Source organism: Stenella coeruleoalba (genome assembly GCF_951394435.1).
Source record: "Stenella coeruleoalba genome assembly, chromosome: X".
Taxonomy (NCBI): domain Eukaryota; kingdom Metazoa; phylum Chordata; class Mammalia; order Artiodactyla; family Delphinidae; genus Stenella; species Stenella coeruleoalba.
The window spans coordinates 106003230-106025730 of NC_137152.1; the positions used below are offsets into that span (position 1 = coordinate 106003230).

At 38.5% G+C, this 22501-nt stretch overlaps 1 protein-coding gene across 7 annotated transcripts in view; it reads right to left on the bottom strand.

Moving 5' to 3' along the window:
* Positions 1–22501, bottom strand: part of ENOX2 (ecto-NOX disulfide-thiol exchanger 2) — a 298921-nt gene that overhangs the window by 21719 nt on the left and 254701 nt on the right. For all 7 annotated transcript variants that reach the window (XM_079910126.1, XM_079910129.1, XM_079910128.1 and 4 more), the window contains 4 exons: positions 21437–21551; positions 7560–7741; positions 5321–5428; positions 527–635 (listed from right to left, as the gene is read on the bottom strand). In XM_079910126.1, coding sequence (XP_079766252.1) covers positions 527–635; positions 5321–5428; positions 7560–7741; positions 21437–21551 — 514 coding nt within the window. The remainder of the gene's footprint in view (positions 1–526; positions 636–5320; positions 5429–7559; positions 7742–21436; positions 21552–22501) is intronic.

Below are 22501 nucleotides of genomic sequence, written 5' to 3' on the forward strand. Positions count from 1 at the left end.
TCTTGCCTCTGTGAAAAAATTTTTATGTAACGAGAGCAATTGTAGCATTTATCTCATCAGAGCCCACCAGGGTCCAACACCCCACAGACAGCCTCCTGAGTCGCCTGCCAGTAACCTGGAAAGACAGGAGAGAGACACACACCTTCTCCGGAGGCCCATCTGGAGAAGCTCTCTGCCAAACAATGTCTGCACTGTCCCTTGAGTGGGAGTGAGAGGGCTCACCTATCTTTGCTTAGAGATTTAAAAAATCTACAACGTGTTTCTCCAGTGGACCCCCTCTTAGCATAGCACTTATACTGACACACTGGATGTGGCAGCGGTCACCAGGAGTTTGAAGAGGGCTGGGAGCCGCTATTACCGTTTTGATTGAAATCTGTACTTGTTCTTACCCTGTTGTCTTCAGGACTCTGGGTCCTTGCACTGTCATGCTTCATAAATGCTTGGCATGTGCTTATGCATCTTAGGTTAATCCTTCCCCCCACTCCACTGCACTCTATCCGTTGAATGTGTGTGTTAGCTTCCTTACCCACTAGCAGTGCTTCGCGTTCAGATTTGATAGGACAGCTGTTCAGGGTCTTCTCCAGAGGGTAGTCACTATCCTGGCTCGATGCACACAGTCTAGAGGCACAGCTTTCCTGTGGGAATAATATGTCTCCTGGGTCAGTGCACCTTATATGGTAACAGACTTGATTTCAATTATACAACAGGGAACTTCTTAACGGCACCTCGAAAGCAATACTGTGCAATTTTGCTTATTGAATGGGAGGAAAAATAGCATAAATTACAAAAGCATCACCAATAATCCAAAGCTTCCTTATAAGCCTTCAAAACACACACAAAAATTTAGACATTCATCTTCACTAGTCTTTTTTTTCCCTTCTGCCTTTATCATTCTTGACTCTATGCAAGTAGTCTGGGGAACCAGACCCAACATTTATTGTCTGTAAGATGCCAGGTACTGTTAGGTATGTTTTATCTCCATTCTACAGGTGAGGAAGGTGAGGCTCAGATAAATCAGGTAACTTGTCTAAGATCACATTGCTAGAAAATGGTAGAGCCAGGATTTCATCCCAGGCCACCCAATGTGAAAAGGACCATTCTTTTTTTTTTTAAATTAATTTATTTATTTTTGGCTGTGTTGGGTATTCGTTTCTGTGCGAGGGCTTTCACTAGTTGTGGCGAGAGGCGGCCACTCTTCATTGCGGTTCGCGGGCCTCTCACTATCGTGGCCTCTCTTGTTGCGGAGCACAGGCTCCGGACGCGCAGGCTCAGCAGCCATGGCTCACGGGCCCAGCTGCTCCGCGGCATGTGGGATCTTCCCAGACCAGGGCTCAAACCCGTGTCCCCTGCATCGGCAGGCGGACTCTCAACCACTGTGCCACCAGGGAAGCCCAGGACCATTCTTTTTTATTTTAGGTCCACACTATGCTAAAGGTCAGTCCCATATTGGAATGGAGAATCTACAGTGTGGCCGATCCACTCACAGGTAATCAACTGTTGGCTCTTGAACTAAAAATTAGAGCCTCTATTTATTGACTATCAGCTCTCTCTTTTCTCTGATAAGGACATTATCAATTAGGATATTTATGACTTTACAGCAAGAAATGACCATGACAGTGGACTTCTTTGTTGTTGAAAGTTTTCTCTTTCTGAGCATAGTGGGTGTTTCATAAGAGATACTCAGGTGAAATCCATGACCAGCAGCCAAACTGAAAAATGCCTCCAGACCGTTCTCGGGTTTTTCTTTCTCTCTTTGGGTACTGAGAACATCTTTTCTGTATTATAAATGTGAAGCAGGAGCCTTCAGAAGAAGGAATAAAAGAAATCAGTGCTTCAGTCTCGCTGCTGTTGTAAAAGAGAGTGCTGGGGAAATGTTCCGGAGGGGGGAGCAGATCATGGATGACTCGGATGCTTCATCACTTCTTTCCTTCCAAAAGCCCTCAGCAGGGACAGGTTTCCTTCTTTTTTCTTTAAAGATGCCTTCAAAGCTTCCAGGATGCTGCCCCTGAATGAAACTAATGGTCTTTGCTGCAAGACATGTTGTTTTGTGGATTTACAGGCTTCCAGGCTGTAGTCAGAAGGGAAACCTTTCTTGATGACCTATTCAATCTTTGGTCTTTAGAATCCAATTCAGTCAGTAACCATCATGCCAAGTTTGATTTAAACTGCTGGCTCACTTCTAAGCCACGGGCTGTACATGTGCTTCTAACCCCCTTAAAACATTAAATGATCCAGCAAGCCATTTCTTAAGTGTGAGAGTTTAACAGATTGGGGTTCATTTAAGATATGTAGACGTCCTGAGAAGTTTTAGCCATCTTGAGTCAAAATGTAGCCTTACTGAAACCTGACTTCAGTTTTATTATAGCTGGCATTTAAAAAATTAGAAGGTATATTGAAGGGATGCTTATCACCTTGAATTTTTTTATAAACAAATATGAAGCTGCTTTATTAAGATACATCATCAATTCAGAAAAAATTAGATCCCCACAAATAAAACAACTAATTTCACAGATGACAGTATTAATCATGAAAAATAATAAAAATAAAACATTATGAATTACTATGAAGCATATTCAACAGTTACAGAAAAGAGAGGAATAGTATTTTCCTAAAACTGGAAATAATGGAATGATCTCAGAGTGTTTATAACATAAACTTCATTTAAACAGAAGCACACAGTTAAAATGTTAAATTAAAAATAAATGAAAAGGAAACAAACTGGAAAAAAAAGTTTAATGGCTCTTTTAAAGGGTAGAATGGCCAATAAGGTAGTAGGAAATGGGCGATCAGAATTCAAGGGAGGGTTCATGACATCACCTTGAATTTTACTAGCAGATTCCAAGAGCTAGTTCTTTCTGCAGTAAGACAGACATAAGTCACATTGTTATATTGCAAAACACTGACAATAACTCACACTGTGGTTTACTGTCAAGAAACCCAAACAAAAAGAAAAAATGTCCTTCCTCACCAAAACTTATTGCTTTCCTTTCAACCTGGAATTATTTTTGCAGTCTAATGTGATGATACTTTGCTTCCTAACCTAATTGTGACAGTTTGAAATATTTGGTCACAAATCAGCTTCCCAGAGAAGATCAGATTATAATGAACTGTCATGACTTTCCCTGAAGGAAACCTCACTTAAAATAACAGGACAGAAACATATTCTGACTCACATTTTTCTGATTATCAGTTGGATTTCTCTCCCTGTCCTCTTTAGCTGCCACTTCAAGGTATATTTAGTTGCAAATGGGAAACACTTAGACTCAGGTATAATATTGCAAGATTTTTCAATGCCATTTGACCCTTCACTTCTTTAAATGAAATACTTTACAAAGCAGAGAGCTGCTTACATGAAAATGTCCTCAAGTCAATTTGTGATGTCAATCCTGAAGAGTGATTTTAAGCTTGATGTCATTAGGATAACCCCACGTTCATCTAGAGTCTTCTGGCTACACTACACACACACTCCATCTTATGCAAGAAGGGAAACAGAGCTAAGTAGCAGCTCTGGGACATTTTAGAAGCTCTGATCGTATGAGTAAAGTCCTGCTAAATAGAGCAGCTTTGGCACTTTTCAATTAAATGCTTGATAACTGAATTTGTCTGGGATTATGCTCATTTCTTTAATAACACCCACAAAACTGGAAAGTGAGTTGGTTTTATGAAGTGGAAAAATTAAAAGCATATTGCAAATGGCCTCCGGAAGAAAACACTTCACACTTTCAATCATTTGTTTCAATTACACCAAGGTTGCCAGTTCTTTTTTTTTTTTGCGGTACGCGGGCCTCTCACTGCTGTGGCCTCTCCCGTTGCGGAGCAGAGGCTCCGGATGCGCAGGCTCAGCGGCCATGGCTCACGGGCCCAGCCGCTCCACGGCATGTGGGATCTTCCCGGACTGGGGCACGAACCCGCGTCCCCTGCATCGGCAGGCGGACTCTCAACCACTGCACCAGCAGGGAAGCCCCCAGGTTGCCAGTTCTTAATGGCACTCTGGGGGAAGTCACTATGCTGGCAAACACACCCAGGGCCTGTATGCATTGCATCTTCCTGCCCTGAGCACAGAAGAGAAAAAGTACGAGCTCTTGTGGAACCGTAGAACTGTGGAATTGATTTCTGGCTCTTGGTCTAAGCTCCTAATCTTCTCTCTCTCTTTTTTTTTCTTTGTTATTTTTCTTTATTTATTTTTGGTTGTGCTGGGTCTTCGTTGCTATGTGGGCCTTCTCCAGTTGCAGTGAGGGGGGGCACCCCTCACTGTGGCACGTGGGCCTCTCATTGAGGTGGCCTCTCCCATTGCGGAGCACAGGCTCCAGGTAAGCGGGCTTCAGCAGCTGTGGCATGTGGGCTCAGTAGTCATGGCTCATGGGCTCTAGAGCGCAGGCTCAGTAGTTGTGGTGCACAGGCTTAGTTGCTCCGCAGCATGTGGGATCTTCCCGGACCAGGGCTCGAACCCGTGTCCCCTGCATTGGCAGGCAAATTCTTAACCACTGCGCCACCAGGGAAGTCCCCTAATCTTCTCTTTCTTCTGAGACATTAAGTCAGGCAGCTATGGTCAATGGGCCTTTCTTTCCAGAGGATAAGTTCACTTGAATGTTCAGGCATAAAGGAAATTAGAGAGGTGTGACAGGGAGACGCCATCAGTAGACTTTACATACCTTAAATAGACTGGGCACCTGATGCATGGTTGAGATACATTAATCCATCTAGAAGTTCGTAGACTTTCTCAGAGGTCCTCACTGGAGGTTCTATGGCTGCAGGCTCTCATTAGGCAAAGTCCCATTTTGCCTTCCTAGTTGCTATTATCTAGCTTTAGAATAATGTGTCTCCTTGTTTGCTTTCTAAGTTTCCCCCCTTTTGGTTTTGGCTGTTTCAACCTGCAGCAGCTCATTATTACACTAGATGGAGTGTCGGCAAAGACATGTCAATGTTCTGTTGTACTTGTGTTCCTTCGTTTAATGAAATGCTTAATTGAAAGTATTTTGTGTCACACGGGCTTTCTATGTTGTTATTTCCTTGACTAGATGAAGCAGGGATGAGGTGTATACTCTGATCTTCTCCAAGAAGGAAGACTGAGGAATGTTAGGGATGGACGGACATTTTATTCATTGAGAAGTGTACTCTCCAGAACCTTTAGAAATGCCAAGGACTCATACCTAAAAGCAGAGCCCTTGATTCAAGAATTACCCTGGAGAAGGGCTTTTAATCCCCAATCAACCAACCATTCCACATTGATACCTATTGGTAGGAGCTTCCAGGGCATTTTCATTGTCACTGAAAAGGGGGAAGGGGGGAAAGGGAAAAGGGTCACTTAGTACTCATGTACCTTTTCTTTAAGATTTTCCAACATTTTTTCCACCTGTAACTTGTCATCTTTGATTTTTTCAAGTTCAGCTTCTTTCCTTTTGTATTCCTCTTGGACTTTGAGTAGATGCTACAAGAAAGACCAAAGACAATCAAGTCTTAAGAAGCCACACTTCACTTAAAAACACTGGCTGAAGTTAGATATTAGGCAGGCCTGCCTCACTTTCCCCCAGTACACACAACCATTTCTCCATGCAAAGATACTAAAGGGAAAATCAAGATACTTTTCACTTGAAGTTATTTTATCTGGCTCTTATGAATCTTTTGGATTTGTTCATATTTTAGAAAGAGTCTGAGAAACTAATTGATCTAATCACTTAACTTTCCTATTCCAGCCAGACGTAAGGGTAGGGTGCAGTTAATACTATGTGGACAATATCTTGATTTTGGCATAGAACTGAACTTGATGTGTAAAGCATTCTTACAAATAGCCATTTTCCAAGCCAAGTTCAACTTCTGTGAGAAAAGTAGTAAAGAATCCGAATTTCACAAATGTTAGTTCCCTTATCAGTAGGCAAGGAACTGGATTCATCATTAATGATTACTACAAATACTATGTATTTAGCATCTAACATGTGCCAAGTATTGGGCAAAGGGTTTCATATGCATGATCTCATTTAAGCCTCACAATAAAACTATGATACATAAGCCTGAAGGTTAGAGAGGTTTAATGGTTTGCCTAAGACTATTCAGATAGTCAGTGCCAGAGCTGGGATTTAAACCCAGGTTGAGTCAACCCCACAGCCCATGCTCTTAACCATCATATTAGACTATACATCTATCGGGGATAAGATGGGAGAAATTTTACCATTGTTTACAAGGCTACTGTCCAATAAAAAGTAATCAAAATGAGTAAAATTAATTTTTCAGGAGGTAGAGACCTAATTGTCTCACCGAAGTTTTTGAAGTGATGGAATGAAAAAAAAGTTCACTAGTTTTAAATTGAACCACTCCATTCTTATGTGGAGTGGTTTCAAATCAAGGTAAGAGGGGAAAACAACAAGAAAATGTTTTCAAAGTTTTGCTTTTCAGAGGCTTGCAAAAGACCATTCGGAGAGCTAAAAGACACAGTACGATGTACATGGTTGAAATTCTTTGAAGTCTAGCTGAGGAGATGTATTTTTTGGTGGAAAGATATTTGATGTAATTAAACTAGATCCCTGATCTAATTAAACTCCACGGTGACAGTAAAAGGAAGGTAAGCATTACTTCACACATTCTGTTAATAGGAAAGGTGAAATATTAATGTGATATTGCTTGTCACATAGGAAGACAATGATAGCAGAAGTAATAGGAACATGGGGCTCTTAGTGCCAGAAGAGACTCCCTGTTCACAATTTGTGATTTCTAAACATCAATAAGCTTTGCCCTAGATAATTCCAAGGCACACAATTAAAAAATTATTGGACAGTTTAAGTTGTGAGGAAAATGGCTGGTAGTCTGGCAAGACAGAAGAGGATAGTACCCTTACTCAGAAGTACTACTCCTTTACTATAATGGAAACAGATGTTGATATCTTTTAAATAGTAGGCTTGCTGTGATGGTTACATAAAACTTCTAGATATTGACCATCTGTTACACAATGTTGTATTTGAATGCAATTACAGTTGGATGCACTTATTTACTTTACTTTTTATACTTGGGATAAAGTGCTGGTAAACTCATTCACATAAATGACTGAAAACAAAACAAAACAAAAGCACATTGGTATTATGTGCCCAAAAGCACTGATACTGAAAAACCCATAACACCCCTCCTTCCAACCAAATCAAGGGTAGGATTCTCACCATTTCTTCTAAAAGACTGTATTATTTAGCATTGTGTCAGCTAGATACTTATTCACCAGCACTGTTGCATATCTAAGTAATTAAGGTTCGTCATAATGACCTTGAGACCCTGTCCAGATCCCAAAGTACATTCCGTAGCATAAAGAAAAGATTAGGTTATGCTCAGTGTAGTTTTATTGTTAAGTATTTTTTACTGAATGCACATTCTTTGAAAATTGGTGATCCATTGCTATCTCTGCATTTACCAGAATATTTCATGAACTACAATAGATAATCCCTTCCTCAGCCATGCCAGAGAACACAATACCAAGAAAATAAGAGGTTTGCTATTCTATTTGCTTGTGGGGGCCCTTTTACAAGTGAGGAGCTGATTACTATCCTTCCAAAAAGCTCAGAGGACCAAAATGTCTTTACCTGTTGCATTCCTTGCAGGGCTTGCTGCAGGAGTTTCAGCTGCTGTTCCTTGTTTGGGTCATCTTCTCTGTGGGCTTTGCCTTGTTCTTGCTTTAGCAGTTCCACCTCATTCCGGTAGGCATCAAGCTGCCAACGGAGGCTGTCATTTTCTTCTTTCAGAGCTTCTGCCTGTGATACTAAGGCTAAACAATCAATACAAAGGAGTAAAAACCATATATCCAGATTCCGTTGTGGTTCACCTTAGTACCATGAAAACTTGGTGTTTTAAATTGACACGTATAAAAAGCCTCTCAATGAGAAACTTTAGATCTGAGTTGGCCATGGTAGCAAGAGATGGACACAAAAGCACAAAGACTCGTTTTTGTAAATGAACACAGAATTCCAACACACAAAAGTCCTCATTGTGTTTCAAATTCTTCACCTCAAACATCACTAAAATATTTCTAGGTAACATCAGTTACTTTTACTTGAAATGCTGCAAATAATAAGAGCCTGTAATAATAAAATAGAAGGCTAATTGTCTTGAACTGATGACTGTCCACACAATAATTTGGCTGACAGTTACTTTTTAAAAATGCAGCCTTAACTGATCCTATAGAGGAAAGGTAAATGTAAAAATTAAGACACAAGACTTCCTGGGGAATTCCCTGGTGGTCCAGTGCTTAGGACTCTGCGCTTTCACTGCTGAGGGCCTGGGTTCGATCCCTGGTTGGGGAACTAAGATCCCACAAGCCGTGCAATGAGGCCAAAAGAAAAAAAACTTCCAGTTTATGGTCTAGCATTTAAGGAGCTTAGAAGTCACCACTCCATCCTAACAACAAGTAAAAAGCTGAACAAGCTGAAAAAAACCAACAATTCTTCTTAGATACAACAGAGAAGTGAAGTAAGAGGGCAAACTCATACACCCAAAATTGGAGACAAACAGGTGAATATAGAGAATCACAACTTACCAGAACAGAAACCCATGAGCAGATATTGCCACAGGAAACAGTGCCAAGGTAGGAAAACCTAAACTGTACTTGGCAATTTGCTGTAGGCTCAGTGTAAATAAGTCTGAGAGTTAAAAACTCCAGGGAGACCCAGTCATAGCTAGGTCCCTACACTTTTGTGAGTTTTATCTCCAGGGGCTCCACCTGGTCCTCAGAGTGAACACTGGAGAAAAATTCCTATGTGCTTCCAGCAGGGGAGGGGAAAAAGAATCCCTCTTGAGATATGCCAGAGCATCATATTCTTCTTTAAAAGGGCTGCCTTCAGAAGAAATGATTTTACCATAGCCTAACATACTGGGGTAGTACCAGAGCCTAACCAACCCAGGGAACCAACCAGCTCCAGACCCCTCTAGCCATTCTGTCCCACCTAAAGGGGGAGAAAAAACTGAGAAACACTTGTGAAGTTCAAAGTCCAGAGGTATAGGCTCACTAAAAGACTGAGACCTAATCATAGGACTATAACATGATTCTCCTCCCACCACATCTTACCACAATACCACAAAAGTCCTATTTAACAGAGTTCCTTTCACCTAGTACATCATGTCCAGATTTCAACAAAAAATTACAAGGCATACTAAAAAACATAGTTTGAAGAAACTGAACAAGGATCAGAACCAGAGTCAGATATGGCTGAAATGTTGGAGTTATCAGACAGGGAATTTAAAACAACTATTATTGGGAATTTGCTGGTGGTCCAGTGGTTAGGACTATGTGCTTTCACTGCTGAGGGCCCAGTTTCAGTCCCTGGTTGGGGAACTAAGAGTCCCACAAGCTGCATGGCGCCAGAGATCAAAAACACTAACAGAAATGAAAAATGCCCTTGATGGACTTATTAGTAGATTGGGCATGGCTGGGGAAAGAATTTCTGAGCTTGAGGATATGACAATAGAAACCTCCTAAACTGAAAAGAAAAAAGAAAAAAAATTACCCCCCCAAGAACAGAAAATGCAAGAATTGTGAGACAATTACAAAGATGTAATGTATACATAATGAGAACATCAGAAGGAGAAAAAAGAGAGAAACGGAAACAATATGTAAAATAATAATGACTGAGAACATGTCTAAATTAATGTTAGACACCAAACCACAGATCCAGGAATCTCAGAGAGCATCAAGCAGGATAAATGCCAAAACATATAACATTCAAATTTCAGAAAATCAAAGAGAAAGAAACAATATTGAAAGAAGCCAGAGGAAAAAAACACCTTACCTATAGAGAATCAAAGATAAGAATTACATGCTACTTCTCCACAGAAATCATGCAAGCAAGAATAGAATAGAGAGAATAGTCAAAGTGTTAAGAGAAAAAAAAATTCACCAACTTAGAATTCTGTACCTTGTGAAATTATCCTTCAAAAGTGAAGGAGAAATACTTTCTCAAAGAAAAATTGAGGGAATTTGTTGCTATTAGGCCTGCCTTGCAAGAAATGTTAAAAGAAGTTCCTAAGACAGAGGAAAAATGACATAAGTCAGAAACTTGGATCTACATAAAGAAAGGAAGAACATTAAAGAAGGAAAAAGTGATGGCAAAATAAAAACTTTAATTTTTCTTATTCTTGAGCTAACAGATAATAGTTTGTTCAAAATAATACTGACAATGTGTTCAATTATGTATGCGTGTGTGTGTGTGTGTGTGTGTGTGTGTGTGTGCGCGTGCGTGCGCTTATGTATAAGTGAAATTAATGACAGCAATGATACAAGGAATGGGAGGAAGGAATTGGGATTATGTTATCATAAGGTATTTGCACTACCCACAAACTGGTATAGTGTTATTTGAAAGTGGACTTGGATTAGTCATAAATGTAAATTGCAAACTCTAGAGCAACCACTAAAAAAGTAAGAAAAAAGAAGTATAACCAATATGCTAACAAAGAAGAGAAAGTAGAATCATATAAAATGCTCAATTAAAACCACAAAGGGCTGGGAAAGTGTAGAAGACAAAAGGAAGAACAAGAGCAATAAATAGAAAACAGTAACAAATATGGTGGATATTAATCCAACTACATCAATAATCATTTTAAACATCAGTGGTCTAAATACAATTAAAATTCAGAGATTGTCAGAGTGATAAAAAAACAAGAAACAACTATAGTGGTATCTTTAAGAAACACACTTTAAATATAAATATACATATAGATTAAAAGTAAAGGAATGGAGAAAGACACTATGCTAACACTAATCAAAAAAAAGTAAAAGTAGCTATATTAATTTTAGACAGAGCTGACTTCAGACCAAGGAAAGTTATCAGGGCTAAAGAGGGGCATTACATAGTGATAAAGGGGTTAGTACTACAAGAAGACATAACAAACAATGTGTATGAGCCTAACAATAGTGTGTCAAAATAAGTGAAGCAAAACCTGGTAGAACTGCAAGGAAAAAATAGATGAATCCACTATTATAGAGACTTCATACCTCTCTATCAAAAGTGGAACAATCCAGTAGGAAGAATATCAGTAATGACACAGTTGAACTCAACAGCACCATAAATTAACTGGATACAGTTGACATGTATAGACTGTTTCATTTAACAAAGGCAGATTACACATTCTTCTCAAGCACACATGCAACATGCACCAAGATAGATCACATTCTGCATCATAAAACACATCTGAACACATTAAAAGAATAGAAATCACACTAGGTATGCTATCAGACCACAATGAAATTAAACTAGAAATCAATAACAGAAAGATAGATGGAAAATTCCAAAATACCTGGAGATCAAACAACACACATCTAAAAGGCACGAGTCAAAGAAGAAATCTCAAGAGAAATTTAAAAATATTTGAAATAAATGGAAATAAAAACACAACTCTCAAAATTTGTGAGATGCAGTGAAAGCCATGCTTAGAGGGAAATGTATAGCATTGAATACATAGATTAGAAAAGATCTAAAAAGAAGAAAGATCTAAAATCAATCATCTGAGCTTCCACCTTAGGAACCTAGAAAAAGAAGAGCAAATTAAATCTAAAGTAAGCAGAAGAAAAGATATCATAAAAATAGATCAGAAATCAATTAAATAGAAAATAGGAACTCAACAGAAAATTTATGAAACCAAAAGCTGGTTCTTTCAGTAAAATTGATAAACCTCTAGCCAGTTTAACTAAGAAAAAAATAAAGAAGACACAAACTACTAATGTCCAAAATGAAAGAGAGGATATCACTATAGATCCTATGAACATTAAACGGATAATAAAGGAACATTATGAACAACTTTATGTCCAACATTTGATAACCTAGATGAAGTGGGCCAACTCCTTGAAATACACAATCTGTTAAAACACACACAAGAAGTAAACATGGGAAGGAAACCTAAAAAGTATATGTATATGTATGGCCGATTCACTTTTCTGTACAGCAGAAACTGACATGGCAGTGTAAAGCGACTATACTCTAATATAAAAAAGAAGACAGGGCTTCCCTGGTGGCACAGTGGTTGAGAGTCCGCCTGCCGATGCAGGGGACACGGTTTTGTGCCCCCGTCTGGGAAGATCCCACATGCCGCGGTGCGGCTAGGCCTGTGAGCCATGGCCGCTGAGCCTGCGCATCCAGAGAGGGGCCACAACAGTGAGAAGCCCGTGTACCGCAAAAAAAAAAAAAAAAAAAAAGTAGACAACTTGAATAGGCCTCTATCTCTTAATGAAATTGAATCAATAATTAATAATTCTCTAAAACAGAAAGTACTAGGCCCACATAAGTTTACTACTGAATTCTTTTAAACATTTAAGGAAGGAATAATACAAAATTTCTACAATCTCTTCCAGATGATAGAAACAGAGGGAATACCTCCTAACTCATTCTATGAAGTCAGCATTCCCCTGATACCAAAACCATACAAAGACATTACAAGAAAAGAAAGCACAGACTGATAACTCTCATGAACACAGATGCAAAAATCCTCAACAAAATATTAGTAAATCAAATCCAAGAATGTATTAAAAAGAAATACACCACAATCAAGTGGAATTTATCCCAGGTATGCAAGGGTGGTTCAACATTCGAAAATCAATTAATGTTATCCATTACATTAACAAATTAAAGAGGTTAAAGTCACATGAAAGTATCAATAGATGCAGAAAAGGTATCTGACAAAATCCAGCACCTATCCATGATTAAAAAAATCTCAGTAAACTAGGAAGAGAGAACTTCCTCAACTTGATAATGAACATCTACAAAAAACTTATAGCTAACATCATACATCGTGGTGAGAAACTTGAATCTCTCCCATTAAGAACAAGGCAAGGATGTCCCCTCTTACCACTGTTTTTTCAACATTGTACTGGAAGTCCTAGTTAATGCAATCAGACAAGAAAAGGAAATAAGATGAACATACAATGGGAAGGAAAAAATAAAATTGCCTCTGTTTGCGGAGGACATGGTCATCTATGGAGAAAATCTGAAAGAACTGATAGAAAAACTCCTGGAACTAATAAGCACTTATAGCAAGGTTGCAGGATATATAAAAAAGTTAATATACAAAAGTTGGTTGCTTTGCTATATACCAAAAATGAATAAGTGGAATTTGAAATTCAAAACATACTACCATTTATATTAACACAACAAAAATGAAATACTTAGGTATAGATGTAACAAAATACATATGAGATCTATATGAGGAAAACTACAAAACTCTGATGAATGAAATCAAAGAACTAAATAAATGGAGAGATTAATGTTTATGGATAGGATGACTTTATATTGTCAAGATATAGGTTATTTCCAACCTAATTTCTGGATTCAGTGCAATCCCAATCAAAATCCAAGCAACACAGTAATCAAGACAGTATGGTACTGGCACAAAAACAGAAATATAGATCAATGGAACAGGATAGAAAGCCCAGAGATAAGCCCATGCACATATGGTCACCTTATTTCTGATAAAGGAGGCAAGAATATACAATGGGGAAAAGACAGCCTCTTCAGTAAGTGGTGCTGGGAAAACTGGACAGCTACATGTAAAAGAATGAAATTAGAACACTCCCTAACACCATACACAAAAATAAACTCAAAATGGATTAAAGACCTACATGTAAGGCCAGACATTATAAAGCTCTTAGAGGAAAACATAGGCAGAACACTCTATGACATAAATCACAGCAAGATCCTTTATGACCCACCCCCTAGAGAAATGGAAATAAAAACAAACATAAACAAATGGGACCTAATGAAACTTAAAAGCTTTTGCACAGCAAAGGAAACCATAAACAAGATAAAAACACAACCTTCAGAATGGGAGAAAATATTTGCAAATGAAGCAACTGACAAAGGATTAATCTCCAAAATTTACAAGCAGCTCATGCAGCTCAATATCAAAAAAAGCAAACAACCCAATCCAAAAATGGGCAGAAGACCTAAACAGACATTCCTCCAAAGAAGCTATACAGATTGTCAACAAACACATGAAAGGATGCTCAACATCACTAATCATTAGAGAAATGCAAATCAAAACTACAATGAGGTATCACCTCACACCAGTCAGAATGGCCATCATCAAAAAATCTACAAACAATAAATGCCTAGAGGGTGTGGAGAAAAGGGAACCCTCTTGCACTATTGGTGGAAATGTAAATTGATACAGCCACTATGGAGAACAATATGGAGGTTCCTTAAAAAACTAAAAATAGAACTACCATACGACCCGGCAATCCCACTACTGGGCATATACTTTGAGAAAACCCTAATTCAAAAATAGTAATGTACCACAATGTTCATTGCAGCTCTATTTACAAGAGCCAGGACATAGGAGCGACCTAAGTGTGCATCAACAGATGAATGGATAAAGAAGATGTGACACATATATACAATGGAATACTACTCAGGCATAAAAAGAAATGAAACTGGGTTATTTGTAGTGAGGTGGATGGACCTAGAGACTGTCATACAGAGTGAAGTAAGTCAGAAAGAGAAAAACAAATACTGTATGCTAACACGTATATATGGAATCTAAAAAAAAAAAAAAAAAGGTTCTGAAGAACCTAGGGGCAGGACAGGAATAAAGATAGAGACGTAGAGAAAGGACTTGAGGACACGGGGAGGGGGAAGGGTAAACTGGGACGAAGTGAGAGAGTTGGCATGGACATATATACAGTACCAAATGTAAAATAGATAGCTAGTGGGAAGCAGCCGCATAGCACAGAGAGATCAGTTCGGTGCTCTGTGACCACCTAGAGGTGTGAGATAGGGAGGGTCAGAGGGAGATGCAAGAGGGAGGAGATATGGGGATATATGTATACGTATAGCTGATTCACTTTGTTATAAAGGAGAAACTAACACACCATTGTAAAGCAATTATACTCCAATAAAGATGTTAAAAAAAAATCCAAACACGTTATTTTGTGGATGTTGACAAACTTATTCTAAAGTTTATAAAGAGAGGGAAAAGACCCAAAATGGCCAACTCAATATTGAAAGAGAAGAATAAAGTTGGAGGACAGATGCTACCTGACTTCAAGACTTAACAGAAAGCTGTAGTAACTAAGACAGTGTGGTGTTGGTGAAAGAATAGACAAATAGATCAATGGAATAGATTAGATAGCTCAGAAATAGACCCCCATAAATAGAGTCAACTGATCTTTGACAAAGGAGCAAAGGCAATACAATGGAGCAAAAATAGACTCTTTAACAAATGTGCTGGAACAACGGGACATCACAAAGATTAATTCAAAATGGATCACAGACCCAAATGAAAAATGCAAAACTATAAACCTCCTAGAAGATAACATAAGAGAAAATGTAGGTGACCTTGAGTATGGTGATGACTTTTTAGACACAACACCAAAGGTATGACCCATGAAAGAAATAATTGATAACCTGGACTTAATTAAAATAGAAACTTCTCTGTGAAAGACAATGTCAAGAAGACAAGCCACAAACTGAGAGAAAGTATTTGCAAAGGACACATCTGATAAAGGACTGTTATCAAAAATATACAATGAACTCTTAAAACTCAACAATAAGAAAATGAACAACCCATTTGGACTAAAGACCTGAACAGACACCTCACCAAAGATATACTAATGACAAGTATGCGTATGAAAAGATTTCAACATCATATATCATTAGGGAATTGCAAATTAAAACAAGAATGTGATATCACTAGAAACATATCAGAATTGCCGAAATTCAAAACAATGACAGCATCAAGGACTGGTGAGGATGTGGTGCAAACAAGAACTCCCCTTCATTGCTGGTGGGAATGCAAAATGGTACAGACACTTTGGGAGATAGTTTGGCAGTTTCTCACAAAACTAAACATACTTTTAGGATATGATCCAGCAATCATGCTCCTTGGTATTTACCCAAATGAGCTAAAAACTTTGTCCACAAACCTGCACATGAATGTTTACAGCAGCTTTATTCATAATTGCCAAAACTTGGAGGCAACCACAATGCTCTTTAGTGGTTATCTAACCACTGATATACTGTGGTGCATCCAGAAAATGGAATAATAAATGGCACTAAAAAGAAACGAGCTATCAAGCCACAAAAAGACATGCAGGAAAAGTAACTGCATATTACTAAGTAAAAATAATCAATTTGAAAAGCCTGCATACTTTATGATCCCAACTATATGCCAGTCTGGAAGATCAGTAGTTACCAGGCATTTGGGGGGAGGGAAGGATGAATAGGTTCAGCACAGGTTCAGCATTTGGGGGGAGGGAAGGATGAATAGGTTCAGCACTGAAACTATTCTGTATGATACTACAATGGTGAACACATACATTTTATATATTTCTCCAAAACCATAGAATGGATACCAAGAGTGAACTCTAATGCAAATTATGAACTTTGGGTGATGATGTATTCAGCTACTGTAACAAATGTACCCCTAGGGTGCGGGATGTAGATGGTGGGGGAGACTGTGTGTATATGGGCACAGGCAGTATTTGGGAACTCTGTACTTCCTGCTCACTTTTGCAATGAACCTAAAACTGATCTAAAACTTAAAGTTTATTAATTGAAAAAAATAAGACACATAGGGAAACCTAGGTTAAATTTAATTATTTATGGTTATTGCATATTTTTCAAGATCACAATATCATAAAATCTACTTCAAAGTGTTTAATAAAATTTTCATTCATTCAACAAACATTTATTGAGTTCCTTCCGTGTTCCAGGCTTATGACTATTGTAAAAAATGAAATTCCACTAATCTCTATTGTTTATACTCCAAATTTATGGAAATATTTGTAGTTTATTCCCTTTTTGACTCCTAACAGAGTATAGATGAATGCCTCTGTACTACTATCTTCTATGCCTTCTACTTTCTTCAACCCTGATTTGTATACAAATCCCTTACATCTATTTCCTAACTACCTACTGTCTGAAGCTGATTTCATTATATTCTGCAAATCAGTCCCATCCATCAGTCCATTTCTATCAGTTCTACTGTTATGGGTTGAATCTGTCCTCCTAAAAAAGATACTTTGCAGCCCTCAGAATGTGACCTTATTTGGAAATATGATCTTTACAGAGGTAATCAAGTTAAAATGAGGTAATTGGGGTGGGCTTATAGATTTCTATGACTGGTGTCCTTATGGAAAGGGGAAATTTGGACACAGAGACAGACATGCACACAGGGAAAATGTCATGTGAACAGGAAAACAGAGATCGGGGTGATGCATCTTCAAGCCAAGGAATGCCAAAGATGGCCAGAAAACCGCCAGAAGCTGGAGAGCGGTCTGGAACAGATTCTCCCTCAGAGCCCTCAGAAGGAACCAACCCTGCTAGAGCCTTGATCTCAGATTTCTAGCCTCCAGAACTGTGAGACGATAGATTTCTGTTGTTTAAGCAACTCAGTTTGTGGTTCTTGTTGTAGCAGCCCTAGCAAACTAATAAAATCACCAACCTTCCATTCTCCCTAGATTAGAAAACGTAGGCTCATTCTGAATTCTTTCCATTCTTCATCATTTATATTCAATCTAGCACAAAAGACTTTAGTTTATTCCCCCCAAATGACTCCTAGCATCTTTAATGTCATACTCTCTGTTACCTCTTTTTCTTCTATCATTTTTCTCATTTCCTGTTGCCTTCACTAGTCCCAATCATCATCATTTTATATCTCAATTCCTATAAAAGTCTCTGGTTTGTCTCTATCAATCCAAACTTATCTCCTAAAATATACAATTCATGTTGCTTTTATCATACAAGTGCCATGGTTGAAAGACATGCTTATAGTGACATATTGCCTACTATGCTAAGTCTAAGCTTGGCATTCATGTCCCCTATGGTCTAGGCTCATCTTGCCCACTCAGTCTTTTATACCCCTAATCACATCATTCTTATTTCCCTCTTTGAGCCGTGCTCCTTCTCCCTCTCTGCATCAAGATGCTTTCTTACTTTCTTGCCTTTCATCCAAACCTGTTCATCTTTCAAGGCCTTGATCAATTTTCACTGACTGCGACTACTCTGGCCACACTCTCTTGCCCTGGCTGCATTCTAATCAGTACCTTCCAGGTTAGCACCAAGTGGTATTTCTTACATTTTATGTATGTTTACGTATATTACATCTTTATTTCTATCAGCTGATGGGATATAATGCTTGTTAACTAACTGATCAAACTCCTAAAGTGGGAATACTGGGAGGTAGGAGGAGAGAAGGAAGGAGATTGGATACCAGTGGAAGAGAAAACTTTGGCTAGAACAGTGGAGAATTAGTCTAAGTCAATGTTTTCCAAATGTGCTCCCTGGACCACGATCATATAATTCATTTAGGATGGCTGATAAAATTTAGATTCCCAAACCCTATTACAGGCCTATTGAAGCAGACTCTATAGCACAGAAATCTGAATTTTAAAAGGTAACCCAATGATTCTTATATATATATATATATATATATATATATATATATATATATATACCAAATCTGAAAACCACCAATTTAAGTGAAGAAGGCAAAAGACAGATGCTGAAAGGGAACAGCTATCCTTATGTTTACTGGGTACATGTACTTCCCATCATGGTTAACAATAGAATGAAGTAGTTTCACACTATCATGATTTGCTTTGATGTGATCCTCCCTCTTCAACACATTGCTTTGAGCACAGCGGTCTTTTCTTCCATGGCAAGAGTATTTCCAGTTCTGAATCACAAATATGGGCTTAGCTACCATAGAGAATCTCACAGAACAGAAATTTTGTGGCACTTCAAGGAAAGGTAACAGACTGCTAGCTTTGACTCAGACTGGGAAGTATATTTAACCAAAAACATGCTATAGGCTCCTGAAATTCAAGTTTGGTAGCATGGAGAGAGAGAAAAAAAAACTTTTGAGTTCTAGTTGCTTAAGCTTTTCATTGGAACCAAGCGATAACTAAAACATGTAGCTGATTTAGATAAAAACTGAAGACCTGCTCACCGGCTCACACTGAGCAGGATTTCTGCAGTTGAGTACTACAGACATGCAATAACAAAATTAGATACGATCAAGGGGAAGAAAAATGCACAGAAGTCCTTGAATTAAAATGAATTGAAACCTTCTGGGAGAAAAGCTATTTGGTAAGCTCCATTAAGTCCATTGTACATAGCTTTATTTGACAAAGCAGCATCCTGGCATGTGGAACAGGAAAGAAAATAGCTATAAGAAGATCTGTCAGGGAGTTTCCAGTCTCTAAAGAAATAAGATTCTGTGCAGTAGCCAATACAGCTTTTAACTCAAAAGAGATACAGAAGCAAAATGCAATTGTATAACCCTAGTAAGTACATTCAATCTGAATCTCCCATATACCCCTCTCCTCCCCCAGTAATTCCTCAAACTCAGCAACTTATCAAGTGGATGCTCAAACTTACGGTCGCATTCATTTCAGGGTAACAGTGGATTTATACTGTATACAATACTGCAGATACTGAGGTGGAGACAATCCTACAAATCAAAGATTAATCAGCTATAAAATATCCTGGCTAAACACTTAAATAATTTGAATAGCTCAATTATTATTAAATTTTTTGTTTATCTTGGCTATAAGTTTATAGTATGTATCTGCAGTTATTAGTTTGCTGTTCTGAAAATATTAACTATTCACTGATTACAAAGGGTTTATTTAATATATACGGAGGTTTATATGTTTAGGGATGTAACATATGGCAAAAATAGAGGAAATTCAGATGTAACAGCTAATGAATGCTTTTAAAAAATTCTGACTTGGTGATTTTCTTTCCTTAAGAGTTTTTGTTCATGGAGTGAAGATTCTGGGATCACTCAAGTGGCTAGAGCTGCTCACTTCAATATGCAAGTACAGGAACCAATAAATTCTGATTTGCATTATAATCAATCTGTTTTCTATCTGTCTCACACAGACACACAGACACTCACAGAGACATAGACACACAGACACACACACACACACACACACAGTGGGGGCAGTATACTACCATATCTCCAATGTCTAGCACAGGGCTGGGAATGTAATAGTTATTAAAGGAGTGAATGAATTCACTTAACCATTATAAAAGCTTTGTTAGATAGTTTTTATAATGTATTTCTTATAAGTGTGGAAGCTGAGGCTCACTGAGGAAGAAGTCCTTTCTATGTCAAGAAAGGCAGAGCTTGGACTAGAACTCAGGTGTTCTAACTTTAGGTCCAGTGTCTTGTCCACTGTGCTTTACTGACTGCTAAGATTGTATAGAATGGTTTACCTGAAAACACTCATCTTTTAGCTGATGTTTTAATCTCGCCCATGGTAACCCCCCTCCAAGATGATTTGTTATGAAATTGAAGGGTGGTGTCTTATATTGTTCAACAGGTTTGCCATTTGAGTTCCACTGGGGACCCATACCATGGCTATCGTCTCACAGTGAGGTCCTGACTATACTAGGTAAAAGCAAAAGGCCTTATCCAGACAACTGTTTGTAGACCCCTATTTGGTTCCTAATAAACCTCCAGGTAACCACAATGGAAGGCAGCAGATAGGTAGACTCATATACTGTAGATATTTCCACTTAGTTTGTAGATTCTCTCTTTTTTTTAAAATAAATTTATTTATTTATTTGTTTTTATTTTTGGCTGTGTTGGGTCTTTGTTGCTGTGCATGGGCTTTCTCCAGTTGCGGCGAGTAGGGGCTACTCTTCTTTGTGGTGCGCGGACCTCTCGTTGTGGCTTCTCTTGTTGCAGAGCATGGGCTCTAGGCATGCGGGCTTCAGTAGTTGTGGCACGTGGGCTCAGTAGTTGTGGCTCATGGGCTTAGTTGCTCCGGGGCATGTGGGATCGTCCCAGGCCAGGGCTCAAACCTGTGTCCCCTGCATTGGCAGGCGGATTCTTAACCACTGAGCCACCAGGGAAGCCCTCGGTTCTCTTTTAACTTTGTGATTGTTAAAGAGAAATATTTAATTTTTATGCAGATACATATATCAAAAATATCCTTTAAGATTTCTATCTTTGGAGATCTTCATCCAAAATTATATAACCATCTCCTACATTTTCCAACATTTCTTTTGCTATATATGTATTTTGTCATTTGAATCTTCAATCCATCTGCTATTAATTTTGGTGTAAAGTGTAAGTGATGTAGGGATCTAACTTTTTTCCTAAAAGTTTGGCTAGTTACCTATTTATACATAAACTGTCTTATAGTTTCTACTGTAGAACGTCTTATTAATAAGTCCAAGCCAAATATAGAACAATACCACCTAAATGTCCAATGCTCCTAGGAAGAGAAAGCCCACTTTTAGTTAGGTACTATGATGAAAGATGGCAGTAAACTAAGACCACAGTAAGTCCTGTAGCCACAGGGTTGACATTCAGCCAGTGTGTACTTATATGGCCTTACCAATTGTCTCTAGCTGCTTCCAGTCTGATGGGTTTGTGCCCATACCTTATTGGTTGTTAATGGTTTTAAAATATCATCCCTTCCAGTAGGTGTTAGTTAAATAAAGCAAAGCAGAATAATCTTTACCTGATTCCTCAGTTTCTTTTGTTTCTGTTGTTTCTTCTATTTCATCATCAGACATCTCCATTTCTTCTTCTCGCCTGATTCCCATTAATTCATCATTATGTATGTTGCGAATTTCCTAAGGTTAAAAGGTATGCTTTTTAGGTGGGAAAGCCTTGAAAATGTTGAGGAAATAAACAGAATTAAGGACTAGGTAAAGCAGGGTCTTTTTAAACGTATAACAAAACTTCAGAGTAGTCTTAAGGCAAAGGCAAAGGCAAAGGCAAAGGCAAAGGGGCGTGTTGAGGCTGAGGACAGTCTCAATACACAAAGCAAACTTTGTACACTCTGTCCTGCATAGGCTTTCTTTCCATACCCAGAGCTCTAGCAGCCGATGATTCTTGTATCCCTCCCATTTTAGAGAGTACCATTGACCATGAAATACCTTCCACCTCTTACATGGATTTCTGGACTTTCCCTTAAGGTTCTGCCATGTTCACCTTCCCATGTCAAATCCTTTGATCTTGCTGCTTTCTAACCTCTTCTCTCTCCCTTTACAGTCTTACTCAACAGAACTCTTAATCAAACATTTGCAGGTTTAGTAGTTAGAGTAAAAATGAGCTGTCAGGACTGAACTCCTACCAGATCAACCCTTCCGTGGATAATATCTATATTCTGTGAACAAAAAACCAAACCAAACCAAATCCCTAACTACTTGATGCCATTGGAGAATGAACAAAAACAGGCATATTCTGAAGAGGAGCCGACACTTGGAAGAAGGGTGTGGGTCTTCCAGTTTTAAAGAGACTTTTAGTCTGAGAGCAGACAACAGCTAGCACCTCATATGGTGGCTAAATTTTAGATAGAAAATCCAATGTCTTCATATCCTAAAGAAATAAAGGAGAGAGTTCAGGGCAACCACTGGAAGCCAATGGAAAGTGAGGAGGGGATCCCAGAAAGTAGATAGCCAAAGAGAGAGGGATCCAAATTCTGTGTATAAGAACTGTACAAATTTCTGCATGACCCTTGAACCATGAAAGCACATGGCAGATTCCAAACAACCCAGCTAGGCTAAAAAACTGAACTGAG